This window comes from Cucumis melo, chromosome 8, assembly GCF_025177605.1.
Source record: "Cucumis melo cultivar AY chromosome 8, USDA_Cmelo_AY_1.0, whole genome shotgun sequence".
In the NCBI taxonomy this organism is placed as follows: Eukaryota; Viridiplantae; Streptophyta; class Magnoliopsida; order Cucurbitales; family Cucurbitaceae; genus Cucumis; species Cucumis melo.
In genome coordinates this window covers 31676623-31691217 of record NC_066864.1, presented here as the reverse complement: position 1 = coordinate 31691217, position 14595 = coordinate 31676623, and the positions used below count along the sequence as shown (strand labels likewise).

The 14595-nt window shown below is 33.0% G+C and overlaps 1 protein-coding gene and 3 non-coding genes across 5 annotated transcripts; all 4 read right to left on the bottom strand.

The window, feature by feature from the left end:
- Positions 1–4998: 4998 nt before the first annotated feature.
- Positions 4999–5080, bottom strand: TRNAS-AGA (transfer RNA serine (anticodon AGA)). Its single transcript has one exon. It is a non-coding gene; the product is annotated as a tRNA-Ser (tRNA).
- An 80-nt stretch (positions 5081–5160) lies between these two features.
- On the bottom strand, positions 5161–5233 carry TRNAA-AGC (transfer RNA alanine (anticodon AGC)). The gene has a single exon. It is a non-coding gene; the product is annotated as a tRNA-Ala (tRNA).
- A 770-nt stretch (positions 5234–6003) lies between these two features.
- On the bottom strand, positions 6004–9270 carry LOC103490685 (probable proteasome inhibitor). 2 transcript variants are annotated; one of them, XM_008450317.3, is made up of 9 exons: positions 8911–9270; positions 8651–8828; positions 8418–8561; positions 7854–7988; positions 7022–7099; positions 6877–6911; positions 6734–6794; positions 6584–6661; positions 6004–6254 (listed from the first exon to the last, which is right to left on the bottom strand). In XM_008450317.3, the coding sequence occupies exons 1-9, from the start codon at positions 9083–9085 to the stop codon at positions 6182–6184; spliced, it is 957 nt and encodes a 318-aa protein (XP_008448539.2). In that variant the 5' UTR covers positions 9086–9270; the 3' UTR covers positions 6004–6181. The 2 variants fall into 2 exon arrangements, with proteins under 2 accessions (XP_008448539.2, XP_050945260.1); XM_051089303.1 differs by having other exon boundaries at positions 7830–7988; positions 8911–9264.
- A 2516-nt stretch (positions 9271–11786) lies between these two features.
- TRNAA-AGC (transfer RNA alanine (anticodon AGC)) lies at positions 11787–11859 on the bottom strand. Its single transcript has one exon. It is a non-coding gene; the product is annotated as a tRNA-Ala (tRNA).
- Positions 11860–14595: the final 2736 nt, after the last annotated feature.

Here is a 14595-nt window from a genome sequence, read left to right as displayed (position 1 = left end):
CAGAATCAATATTTATCTTTTTCCAAAATAATTAATTATCTTCTACAATAATTAATCTTTATTATTTTCCCAAAATAATTATATATATATTTCCACATATACATGTAATTATCAAATTTCCAACAAAATTTATACTCTACAAATTAATTAAATAACATCTATAATTATTTAATTTAATTCAATCTCAACAACATCATATGCCAAAACCTCTAAATTAATTAAATATTCACCCAAAAATTATTTAATTAATTTCAATTCCCACAAAATCAAATAATTTTCATTAAATGAATTCAAAAATAATGTCCAATAAATTAAATCTAATTAAACAAAACTAAGATAATTAACTGAAAAATTATCTTAATCTAGAGGACGTTACAGATGGAAATTAAATCGTCGAAAAATAATGGCCAGCGATTGGCAACCAACATCCGTTGAAAAACAGTGGCTAGAGATTAGTCGACAGTGGCCATCGAGATGATGGGCAAAAACAATGGCCCAAGGTTAATCAGCAACAATTGCTAGATATAGTGTAGAAAAAGAAAAGTAATTTTTAGAAATGAGCATTTTCAAACGTAACAAAACAAACCACGATATTTACAAAAAAAAATAAAAAAAACTATCAATATTTATCATTGATGAAATCTAAAATTTTACAATATTTTATAAGTATTTTCGACCATTTTATCATTTACAATATTTTGATGTTAGAGAATATAAAATATATATTTTTTTTTAGAATATATTCATAAAAAAAAACTACACACTCCTCAATTATAGCAAAGAAGATCTCACGGGAACATCAATTCCAAAAAAAACCTAGGATCTTCCAAGTAGGAGGAAGAAGCATGAGAACTCATAAAAGAACAAAAAAAAAACAAGATTAAAGGAACACGCTCAAGCCAGTGCGTAGCGTAGCAGAATTACAAGAGTGCAAGCATTTCAAAAATTGATCACTAATTAGGTAAATGAAGAAAATTACAAAAAAACAATTTTAATTTTGAAATGTCACCATCCTTGCCAATAAGAGCACCAAACTTAGATAACACCGAGAGCATTCTAAACTCAATAGCTTTCATTTCTAAAACTTTAATCTTCCAAATCTTTTGGATTTTTTGAAACCCAACCTCAAGCAAAGAACCATTAGTCACAGATAATCCAACCACACTTCTCCCAACATCTTGATCTTCAAACCAAGTTGCATCAGAATTCATCATCCAACCAGCTACCGGAGGCATCCCAAGGACCTTAGTGTAACAACTTTTTCAACATCACTTTTGAATTGTAACAAGTTTTGAGCACGCAAAAAGCTTCACGATTGCAGCGACAAAAAAAATAACAAACTTAAGAAACACTACAAGAAAATGGATCATTTCTGACGCAGAACACGACGTCGGCATAAGGAACGTCGGGAATAAGGGTTTTCCCGACGCTGTGAACACCGCATCAGGCAAAGCGTCGGGAAAACACTCTTTCCCGACGCACCAAGAAAGCGACGGCAAGAATTCGTCGGGAGAAGGGTAAATTAAATTTAAAAAACAAACTATTCCCGACTTCGTGCACAGTGCGTCGGAAACGGCATCGGGAAAAGGAGTTTTTCTCGACGCATTATGAAGCATCGGGAAAACCTTTTAATGAGCGTCGAGAATGCCACTTTTCCCGACGCTTTTAGGGGGATATCCCGACGCCGCGGCACTGCGTCGGAAAATCCCCTTTTTAATCGTTTCAGTTCTGTAATTTACAGAACCGAAACCGAGAGGGAAAACGAGAGGAGAAGCCGAGAGGGGAGAAGAGAGAATCGTCGTCGACGTTCCGTGTTTCGCCACCGTCGCTTGCCGTCGTCCTTGCCGCCATTCAGCCGCCGTCTGCCATTTTAGGTAAGTGAAAAAATAAATTTTATTTAGTTTAAATTTATGTTTTAGGGTTTTTTTTAGGAAAATTATTTTAGGATTTTATTTTGGAATAGATTTTTGTTTGTTAAATGTATTTTTGTATAGAATGTGTGTAATTTGTGGTTGAATTGAAATTTGAATGGTTTAGGGTTTAGGGTTATTTAGAAAATTGAATTGAATGGAGAGTTTATAGTTAAATGAAAATTGAATGGGGGTTGAATTGGGGGAGGGGGTTTATTGTTAAATTGAAAATTAAATTGGGAGGGGGGGGGAGAGAGAGAGAGAGAGAGAGATTTATAGTTAAATTGAAAATTGAAAATGGAGGGTTAATAGTTAAATTGAATTGGGGAGGGGGGGGGGGGATTTATAGTTAAATTGAAAATTGAATTGGGGAGAGGGAGGTTTAAGTTAAATTGAAAATTGAAATTGGAGGGGAGGGGGGTTAATAGTTAAATTGAAGCCGGGGGGATTTATAGTTTATGTTTTGAATTGAAAATGTAAAATGTGTGTTAAGATTTGTTTTGGCTATCATGTTTGTGTTCAATAATTTGAAGTATTTTGTTGTTAATAATTAGGTTGTGTTGGCTATCCTGCAGTTATGGTAGCCTCTGTAGTTTGGAGGGGTTTGTAGAATGCGAAGATATGTTGTTAATATTTTGAAGTAGTAGTTTGTTTTCTATGTCCATAGCCATTATGTCATATCGAGGATCAAATTTTATGGAGACGGACGATATGTTCCTCCAGTTTGAGGATGATTTAGATAATAACATCGCGGGATGGTCGTCATCTGTGGGCGACAATACGGGTGAGTCTAAGAATTTTCTTCATTTTAACTTACAAATATTTCATGTTCTTTTTTCTAACTTTATATGTTATTATCAATTTATTGAGCAGAGTCTTCTTCTCAACAAGCGACTCCGACTCCTAGGAGACGTGCGCAGTCTCGACTCTTGGAGTTAGAGCGCCACGTTGCAATAAATGGGCGCATTCCAATGACGATCGCCCCTGGAGCGGAGAAGCCTATTTCTCCACACGTCGTTCGCTTCAGCCAGGCGATAGGCGTGTGCGTGCGAAAGACATTTCCCGTCTGCTGTCTTAAGTGGGCAGACGTTGGGAGAGAATACATTGAGGTCGTCAAGGGCGACCTCCAGGTAATTAAATGCACTACACATTTATATATGATTTCATTTGAAACATATCTAACTTTAACCAATCTAATGTGTTATGTTTGTAATGTGTAGCGATTGTCTGTGTTTAATTTCAATGATCAATCGATGAACAGGTTTGTTGAGCATCAGATGCTCACGACCTTTAAAGAGTTCCGGGCCGACTGTCATAGAAATTTCAAAAAGTACAGCGACCCGAAGGAGGCTCGTGCCAACCCACCAAACGCATTGGTTAGACGTGATGAGGATTGGCACTTCCTCTGCGACTATTATATCAGTCGTGCATTCCAGGTATTTGTCATGATTAATTATGATAACAAGTTTTAATATGTATACGAAATAAACAATATAATTGTTTTAATGCAAGAGCAATCACGGACGAACAAGGCTGCTAGACAGAAGCAGCCTTACAATCATAGTAGCGGGTCCAAGTCGTTTCTACAACGACAGTATGAGCTCGCTGAAAGAACAGGGGAGCCGGTCGATCGTGTGGAATTGTTTCGGGAAACACACGTTCGAGCTGGGACATTCGTGTCGCAAGCCGCCGAGGATGCGCATGTAAGTTATGCCCTTATTAATTATCCACTTTAATTATATATTTTTGCACGTTACCTAACATAGTTGTTAAATTTGTTACAGAATCAAATGCTAGAACTCCACTCCCAGCCTACCCCAGAGGGTAGTCAGCCACTTTCTGAGGATGAGATATGCGATAAGGTGTTGGGTAGACGACCAGGCTACTCAAAAGGCCTTGGTTGGGGACCCAAGCCGAAGACCCGCAGAACGGCGAGTGCAAGCAGTTCGTCGACATCTTATTCGCCGTCCACAGAAAAAGAGATTGAATTACAAGCTAAACTTCATGAAGCTTTGGAACGGATTGAGGTACAAGATAGAAATCACCAAGCATTAGCTTCACAAGTGGAAAATATGAAAAAGATGATAGAAGAACTAACTCGTGCACAACAGGGACCACCACATGATCCCTAGCTCTGCGGTACGTATATGTCTCTATTATTCTTAAGTTTTTGCAATATATGATTATGTACTAAACTTAGTTATTTTTATACCATTTTTAGGACCGAAGGTGTAGAATGACGCGCATACGCACCTCGTTGGGAGACTTTTCATTATGTTTATGTTTTTTCTATTTTGAGAACTATATTTTGTTGTAGTCAACTTATTCGTATTATTAATTTTGATTCTATTTTTTTAATTTGTGTTTGTATATTTATTAATTTATTTTAATTTATATTTAATTTGTTTTAATTTAATCCAAAACGTCGCGAAAATTTTTTGAGCAATCCGAACATCATTGTGAATGTTTGAGCAAAATATTATAAGGAAAAAGTAGAAATAAAATATTTAAAAAAACATATAAAACGGATTTCCCGACATTCTTTACGTCGGGAAAAAAACATCGGCAAAAGCAGTTTTTCCGATGCCGAGATATGCGTCGGCATAAACGGCGTCGGGAATACCTTATTCCCCACGCAACGCATATCTTGGCGTCGGGAAAATCTTTCCTGATGCCGTGTTGGAATGGCGTCGGGAAAGCCTCTCGCGACGCATTTTTTTTCTGACGTTCTTCCCGACGCCGTTTTATACATCGGGATATCTTTTCCCGACGATCTTTTCATTTTCGCCGACGTATTTGTGCGTCGGGAGTACCCCGTCTCTTGTAGTGAAACCACATTGAAAATGTGTGAGACCCTAATAGATGCAAATTTCTATATGTCCAACTCACACACCGAACTAGAATCAAGAATGCAATTTCACCATTTTCTAAGTTTAGCACGATACAGGAGTTATATAATATATATCATTTGTGTATGTTTTTGTAACGAGGTAAAACAAATATAAGTCCAGACTATGGAAAGAAGAAAAGTGAAAGAATTAGTTATAGCAATTGAACAAATGTAAATTTAAAAATGTATAAAACAAATCGTGAGCGGCAGGATTCGAACCTGCGCGGGCAGAGCCCACATGATTTCTAGTCATGCCCGATAACCACTCCGGCACGCCCACACGGATGAAACAATGAGTGAATCATATTGGATTAGTATATTGTTTTGCATTGTTAAATTTGGTAGTGAAAAGAATAAAAGTGGAGATGCGGGGTATCGATCCCCGTACCTCTCGCATGCTAAGCGAGCGCTCTACCATCTGAGCTACATCCCCGACTTTTGATTAGGCAATTCGTTTTCTCTTAGTAATCATTCATCGCCATGCCCCTTTGTTTAAACTAACGAAACCGTGGAATCCCTGAATCTATTTCTCTCAACAATGAAAACAAAAGATTTCTCATGTTAACGATTTTGATTGTTTTCTTAAAATTAACTAGATACTATTCTCACCTTCAAAAAATCAATCAAGCAAAAGTTTTAAAACTAAATAAAAAATAACTTTTAAAAATTTGTTTTTTCTTCGAATTTAGTATTTAAAAAAAAGACACAAATCATTATATGAAATTAGAAGAAAATATATGCTCAAATTTTTAATAACAAAAATTGAAAAATAAATTATCAAACGAGCCTAAAACAGTTTTTAAAAAGATTGTCCAATATAATTTCTTAAATCTTTGAATGCTATATTAGAAAGAAAGTTGAAAGACTTTTTAAACATAAGTTTAGAATCAATTAAACAAATAAAAATGAGATTTCACTAACCTATTAAACAATTTTGAGTTTTAAGAAGTAAACTATAATTCGAACTCCAATAAATATGCAATTCTTGTTTAGAGAGATCATTTCAGATTTGCATTTCATAGTTTATTATTCTGTAATAACAAGTCAACAGCGGAAAGAGGTAGTTACAAAATGTAATTACAAAATTGAAAAAGCCTTAATCAAGAGAACAAACAGCTAGGAATTTGAGACATTTAATTTAAGTCCGACGTAACAATTAAAAAAAAAAAAAAAAAAAAAAAAAAAAAAAAAAAAAGGGACATCTTTAAACTCAGTAAACACCATTCCCATATTCACAATAGTACTATACAGTCATTACAGGCCACCAAAAACATTAAAAAAAGAAGAAGAAGAAGAAGAAGAAGAAGAAATAACTTAAAGGGAGGAGTCACTGTCTTTCCCTAAACCTTCTAACTTTCAGATGCTTTATAACTACAGCTGACTATATGAAATCGGAACCACCTCCAAAATGCTCCAGGTCGGGATGAGTCCCTCCTCCTGGTCTTCTGGGATTTCTGTAAGAAACGGAAGAGGAAACGTCCAAGTTAATTAGTCTGCCGATCCATACAAAATGTTCCGAGAAAACTAATTGTTGGTTGGAAGTTGTCTCCTCTTATTTAACTCTAGTTGTTTTCTATGAATGACATAATAGCTACTGATCCTATCCTGTTTAACCATGGATAACCAATCCTATTTTTGAAAGCTAAAAATGTTACATGGTTTGAAAACTCAGCACATGATAAAAGGTAATAGTGGATTATCAATTTAATATTTAAGTTTATAACTCAGGAATACCAAAGAGCGCAACCATATGCAATGACAATGTAGGAATAGTTCCAAATACCTAACAAACCGATTTGGCTCAAATCCAGGAACATCAGGTGGACCATATGGATCAAAACGAGCACCTGGAGGCACACCCCTGTCGGTAAACTTAGAATTAGCAAAATCGAAATGAGAGAGAGGTAAAGGGAAAGAGAGCTAATTGACTCACGGCTGCCCGCCTTGAAAACCAGGTCCTCTACCAATTCCAAACCATCTCGGATCATTAGGTCCTGCATAATATAAAATTATAAACGAGCAAAATTATAGTTGCTTCCAATCTAATACAAGACAAGAGAACTACAATTCACAAACCTAAAAGCATGCTTCCATCGCCGCTAAAGCCACCTCTGAAGTCATTAATTGAAAAAAAAAAACAAAACAAAACAAAATTAGCATGGCATTTTGCACCGACAGCAATGCATATACAAAGATGATCAAGGAATTTGAAGCAAATTACCTAGCAGGGTACATTCCAGCACCAGGTCCAGGGAAAAGATCACCACCACCAAGGGGATTAATAGGAGGAATTACAACTCTGAGAAAACAACAAAATTAGCCACGCCACGTCCAGACTATGTCATTTCACTCATGCGATAGTGATAAAAACTCAAGTAAACTATTTGCAAAGAATCTTAGACAAGTTTCTAAACTGACAGATAACAACATCGTCTGCAAGGATTAGACAAAGGACACAAAAACCTAGCTAATAAATATTCCACCATCACAAAGGAAACCACCATCTTCTCATGTCAAATTAATTACAGCATATAAAATCCCAAGAGGAACGGGTTTATGTTTTGAAGGAGCAAAAATACTACAGAAAAATAAGAGTAAGATCAAATTATGCCAAATTGGCAGGCAGTTTCTTAGGGGAATCAGGCCCGAGAGTGGAAGGAACCATATCATGCTAACAGAAAAGGAGGAACTAATCAGTTAAATCTTTTGAAGGTGAAGAAAAACCATCACATGCAATGAAAGCATAACCAATGACCTCTATCATATTTAGCACAAGCATGGCGACCAAGAAGCTAAAATCACACAGATCTTTCCTCTCCCTGGCATGATCTACCCATGAAGGGGTAAGCTTCGTAACATGAAGAATATGTCATAAAGAAAAAGGGTATTCAAATTACGGTTCAAAACTCAATACTAGCAAATCTGAATGTTGGGAACAAGACAGCGACATTAGCACCCAATATAAATCTAAATATCCATTCAAGAACCGACATATTTCTAAAACTATATCATGATATTTCTGAGTGTACTTGTGTGGAGAGAGAGATAGAGACCCGGAAGGATGAATCATTGGACCAGGACGCTCAGGAATTCCATAAAGAGGCATATTTGAAGGAGGGCTATGAGTCTCAGGGATTCCAGAAGAAGGCTCATTTACAACTCCAGATGATCTTTCACTACTCTCAGCCCTGCAAATCACAAAGTACAAAACAAAGAATCAAATTGAAAATCAATTGCCAAACCCATAGTTTTTTTCTGATATCATCTCATGTGAATACTAGAAATAGGGCCAACAAACTGTCATTCGAGTTCCATAAGCAAGATCAAATCCTTATAATAAACTGAATCTTTACTCAACATAAGATACTAAGGATATCGCAACATCCTAAAACTATTTTAAAGAATTAACCCAAGAACGTGAACTCGAAATTCAGCAGCATGAGCAAATTGTTTGTAGCTTTCGAAACAAAATCCTAATTTAAATTCAATCCATAGTTAGGTATAACATAACACGCCACTCACAAAAAGAGGAACCATAATAGGCACACCAAAATACCTCTCACTAACATCAGGAGAAATGAATAATTAAAATGAGCTTACGTATTACTAATCGCTACCTTCCAGGATTACTTGTCAAAGCTTTTGAAGAACCATCTAATTTAGACAATATTTCAAAGTCCAAGCGTTTCACCAGTTTATCCAAATTTCTGTACTGCGTTGTATAGTTACTTCCCCCATTCGGATTGACGATTTCTTCAACGCTATAATTGAAAAGAAAAGAAAAAGTAAATATCGAAACAGGAAAAACTTACTAATTTGTCAAAATACACAGAGATCTCGGAGAGCGTACTCAATTTCAAGATGCAGTGGCTCCGAATTCTTATCAGTCAAGACATCAACAAGCAATTTCCCATTCATGACCAAGCACTTGACAATCACTTTCTTCCAATTAGAATCCTTTTCAAGGTTGGCGTAAATGTATGCATATTCGTCCTCTAAGTCGTTCCAGCCCTCGATACTAACTTCATCTAAACCCCAATCGAAGACTCAGAAATACTAAGCATGGAAAGAAAACTAAAGTGTTTTGTACAGTGCACAAATAAGTCATACCGGTAGAAGGAGAAGAAAAGGCGGCCTCAGTAAAAGCAGAAGGTCCGGTGGCAGTCAGCACAAAGCCGGAAGCGAGAAATGTGGCGTGAACGGCAAAAGCGACCTTGTCGTAATCGTTGCGAAAGCTAGCCCTAGTTGCCCTGATGACGGCCATAACCGATTGCTCGTTCACCATTTTTGTGTTGATTTGAAGATTCTCTGTTGTTCTAGAATTGAATTGAATTGAATTGAATTCCGACGGACCAAAACGAGAGAGAGAGTCCGAGCGAGCTTGTAAGTTTTCGTCGTTCTACGAAGGGGACACCACTGAATGACTTTGGTAGCAAGAAAAGTTTTAAGTCCCAAAATGATGGCAAGTTTGGTAAAGCTTCTAATGTATTTGATAACTATCTTTGTTTTCTTACGAAAATAAGAAATAGAATCGAAGATGTGTTTGATATTTGTTGTTTCTTGATTTTATTCGAGATTTATTTTTTATTTTATTTACATTTAATTTAATTAAATATTAAACAAAAATATATAGCATCAATTAAACATACAAATTAAAATTATCAAAAGTTTATTAATTTAATACAAAAGTAGCGATGTACAAATAAAAATAACAACATAAACATAAAATTGTATCTATCCTTCAAATATTGCCAAATTTGGTTGACAATATCATCTCTCACTCACGTCATTTCCCTTAATGATGTCGACTTATTTCTTTTAGATGATGTCGACTTAGTTCTTAATCCATCAATTTCAACAACCTATCGATATTTTATGACATCTAGAATGTAATATTAATTTTAAAATAAGTTATTATGTCTTCAATATTCATAATTATAAAAAAAAAAAAAATTTAACATTTAACTCTATTATATAATGCTTGAAAGAAAAACCCACAACGAAAATTCAGATCCACGCAAAGAGGAAGACGAAAACTATGAATCCGACGAAGAGGAAGAGTCAGGCGAAAACTATAGATTCGGCGAGAAGAAAAAGTCTGGATTGTAGAGGAAGACGAGGCAAAGAGGAAGATAGTAAGTGAAAGGAAAAGGATAGTTATTTGGGCGGAAAATGTCAAAATAAGAGAAGGAAACCAATAAAAATAATTGAGAAAAATGAAAAGAAAACAAATAAAAATAATTGATAAAAATGAAAAGGAAATAAATAAAAATAATTGAGAAATAGGAAAAGGAAACCAATAAAAACAATTGAAAAAAAATAAGAAGGGAACAATAAAAATAGTTGAGAATAAGGAAAAGAAAACTAATAAAAATAATTGAAAAATAAAACAAATAGAAATAAATTGAGAAAAAATAAAAGAAAACCAATATAAATAATTGAGGAACGGACGGAAGAGACTATTTTTTTTTCAATAATTCTTTATAAAATGGAAAACGTTTCTACTTTTTAAAAAACGAAAATAATAAACATTACCAAGTTTCTTAAACAGAAAACAGAGAAAGAGAAGTTTAGTTATAAGTAATTTATAAGGAAATATGTTTTTGTCTCAAAATCTTTAAAAAAAAGTAATAAGAAAAAAATTATTTAAACTCCTTTCAAAATATTAGACAAAATATATTTTATCAATTTCTTCATTTTTCTATAGATCTTTCAAAAATTTCGTTAAGTTTTATTTGAATTTGATCCGTAGAGTATATAACAAACATCTTTTCACACTTTTAACGTTAATCTTAACTAAATATTTTCTTCTCTATGTTAACACTAATTTTCTAAAATAAATTTATTAAAAAGAAAATATGTTCTATTTGAACTATGTTCTCTTTATCAACACTTAGTATGGTTTTCTTTAATTAAAAAATTATAAGAGCATGATTTATATTGAGAATAAGCTAGATAACACATTTGTCATTTTATTTTTATAAATTAAATTGTTGTATTTAATATTATGTCGAGATAAATCTAACTTAAATACGAATATGTACATTTACTATTTTTTTTAAGTTGAAATCTAAATCTCTCGCATTTTTGTCATTTTCTCTTTTGAACCACGTGAAAGAAAAATTACACAATCGGTAAACTAGTTTCACAAAACAAATCAAAGATAAAAATGTTTTTAAACTATTAAGAAAGATTAGATAACCATAAGCAAGTCGCTTTGACACAAGCCACCCATGAACCATTGAATTAACCTCGAGCAAAATATGAGCAAAAAGAACTATTTTAAAAATTAAAAATTAGTCTAAAGTGCAATAGTGTCTAACCACCGAGTGAAAGATTTATCACAAATCGTTAACTCATTATACACCATTTTTATAAGAGAAAAACATTTTGATTACAGTTTACACTGACAATAATCAAACTCTCAACGGATTTACCTATTGGAGATTTACGAAGATCATCATAGCCTCGAGAGTGTTTTATCTAAATCCCTAAACTGTGCCAAAAGGGTATAAGAGTCAAAACTAACCACAAACTTCAAACCTCGCACAAGGCATCTCATTCCAATAGGAAACACCACACTTAAAACAAAAGACGAAGATGAAATAGATTTTGATATTTAAACCGACAAACTTTCTATTCAAAATTTTGATGTGCGGATAAAAAATCCTCTAAATATGAAGAAACTTACAAAAGTACATATTTTGGCATATGAACCGACAGACATTACATCCATTTGAAGGTTGAACTTTTAAAAATGAATTAAAGTACTTGTGTGATTTTATTTTATGGAATATATTGAGGTGACTTTTTGCCAAAGTAGTGATCAAAATACTAGAAGAATCCAGGACTAGAAGAAAGAGGATAAAGGAACGAAAAATAAATTATTAAAATTAAATTTAATTCAGAAGAAAAAAACTTGATCGGCGGGATTCGAACCTTCGTCAAACATATTTACTATTATAAATTAATTCGTCAAAATATAATGGAGATGCGGGGTATCGATCCCCGTACCTCTCGCATGCTAAGCGAGCGCTCTACCATCTGAGCTACATCCCCGACGTTTGACCAACAACAATTTATTTAATATAACCTTTTATTTAACAGAATTTAAAACATGTTTAATAATTCTTTTTTTTTTTTTTTTTAATGATAAAAAGTAATTTTAAGGATTAAAAATAATTACTCTAAACATGTCATTCTTAAAATTGTGCAGCAAAAGGGGAAAATAAAAGCGACCAAAGAAAGTTTATCTCACTTTTGCAAATTATTTGTGAGAACATGTAAGATTGACAAAATAATATTGTGAAAAATAAAATATCCAGGAAAAGTGTTATTAAATATTTACAAGTTAAAATAAATAAAAATAAAAAGTCTTTGGAAAAAAAAAAGAACAGAGATAATTGTTTTTTTTTTTTTTTTTTTGTCGTTGATTTTTCAAAGTTAAACATAATTCTTTCATTTTCATGACCCGTGTTAGTTGGATTATTAGTTAAATTTAAAAAACAAAAAGAAGATTAAAACCTACTTTAGTTTTGAAATTTTTACATTAACCTTATTTTAAATATTGACTAAAATACGAAACAAAACAAATTTAGAAGTAGAATAGATGTTTATTAGTGTTTGTTGAAAAGTTCGGAATCAACTGATTAAAGAAGGTAAATGGTGTCAAACTTCCATCAAATATAGTAATGTATGGGTCGGTTGTTAGAAATTTTATAAATTTTATAAATTTCGATTTTGTGTTAAATAATATCAAAACTTTTATATATATATAATGTATTGGTTGTTATGAAATAAATAACCAAGAAACTAAATAAAAATAATGCAACAACACAAAGAATAATAAATAAGAGAGGAAGTAGAGGATAATTGATCTCAATTGTGGTGTGTATTACAAATGCATCATACAACTCTATTTATAAGACATATCATGGTATATGTTATATTATGGAATTCAATGGAATGAATGTTACAATATGAAATTGAATGAGAGTTATATGAAAATTGTAACATAGGTAGGTTATGGATATCTATATTTATAATATATCATTATATTTATAATACTCCCCCTTAGATATCAATATTATATAAAATAAATGTCTCGTTAAAACCTTATTAGGAAAAAATCCGATGGAAAAAAATTCATAGTGAATGAAAAAAAGTACATTATTTTTATACATTGATAACCGCCTCATTAAAAACCTTGCTAGAAAAATCTGATGGAAAATGTCATAGTGAAGGGAAAAAGAGTGCAGTATTCCTATTCCTTAAGGGCAATATTTCTACTCCCCCTTATGAATACATCGCTTGAGCGATTTTGATTTCTTAATAAAAACACATGGACAAATTAGATTATTTTGATAACCTTCTTTCAATAAATATTCACTCAAGCTATTGTACCACATTCTTCCTGATCGTTTCAATCCATATAATGATATTTGTAATTTTATTAAACATAATTCTCTAAGAGTTTGAATTATATGATTTAGGTATCTTAAATCCTTCATGGATTTTCATATAGATTTCATTTTCCAAAGATCGATACAATATGCTGTAACTACATCCATAAGATGCATATCAACATTTTTCACATACAGTCAGACTAATTAAATATCTTAATATAATAGCATCCACCACATGAGAATATGTTTTCTCATAATCAATGCATGGTCTTTGAGAAAATCCTTGTGCAATAAGTCGTACTTTATATCTAGTGACCTCATTATTTTCATTTCATTTACGCACAAATACCCATTTAAATCTCACAGGTTTTACATCTTTAGGTGTATGAATTACAGGTCCAAAAACTTCACGTTTCGTGAGTGAGTTTAATTCTGCTTGGATGACTTCTTTCCACTTAGGCCAATCCTTTCTATTACGATATTCGTCAACAGATTTAGGTTCATAATTCTCATTTTCATGAATGATATTATGTGCAACATTATACGCAAAAATGTTGTCCACAACTACATTAATTCTATTCCATCTTTTTCCTATCATGGTATAATTTATCGAGATCTTATTGTTGTCTTCATATACTTGAGTTTCTTCAACATTTTTACCATTAGTCGCGTCTAGAACCTTTTCTTGAATATTTCTATTGTCAATTAAGTCATTTCGACTATTGGTCACTTTTCTTTTTCGAGGATTTTTATCCTTTGAACTTATCGGTCTACCACGCTTTTGGTGCAGCGCTGATTCATTAATTGTATCAACTTGCTAAGTTGGGATTTCAATTCTAAATGGAGCATTTGCAGCTGAAATATATGACTTGGTCACTTTCTTAGTATCATCTATAAATGCATCTGGCATTTGGTTTGCTACACTTTGTAAATGAATTATCTTTTGAACTTCTAATTCACATTACTTTGTACGATGATCTAAATGAGACAATAACGATACATTCCAGGCAATATCATTTTCCTACTTCTTAATTCCTCCCCATAATGTTGAAAAATTTATCTCATTAAAATGACAATCAACGAATCATGCAGTAAATACATCTCCCGTCAAGGGTTCAAGATATCTAATAATTGATGGGGATTCAAATCCGACATATATTCCTAATCTTCTTTGAAGTCTCATTTTAGTACGTTATGGTGGAAAAATTGGAACATATACTGCACAACCAAAAATTCGCAAATGAGAAATATTTGGCTCCTAGCCATAAGCTAATTGTACTGGGGAATATTTATGATAAGATGTTAGTCTTATGCGTATAAGTGACGCTACATGTAGAATAACATGACCCCATATAGATAATGGAAGTTTTGCTCTCATAAGTAATGGTCT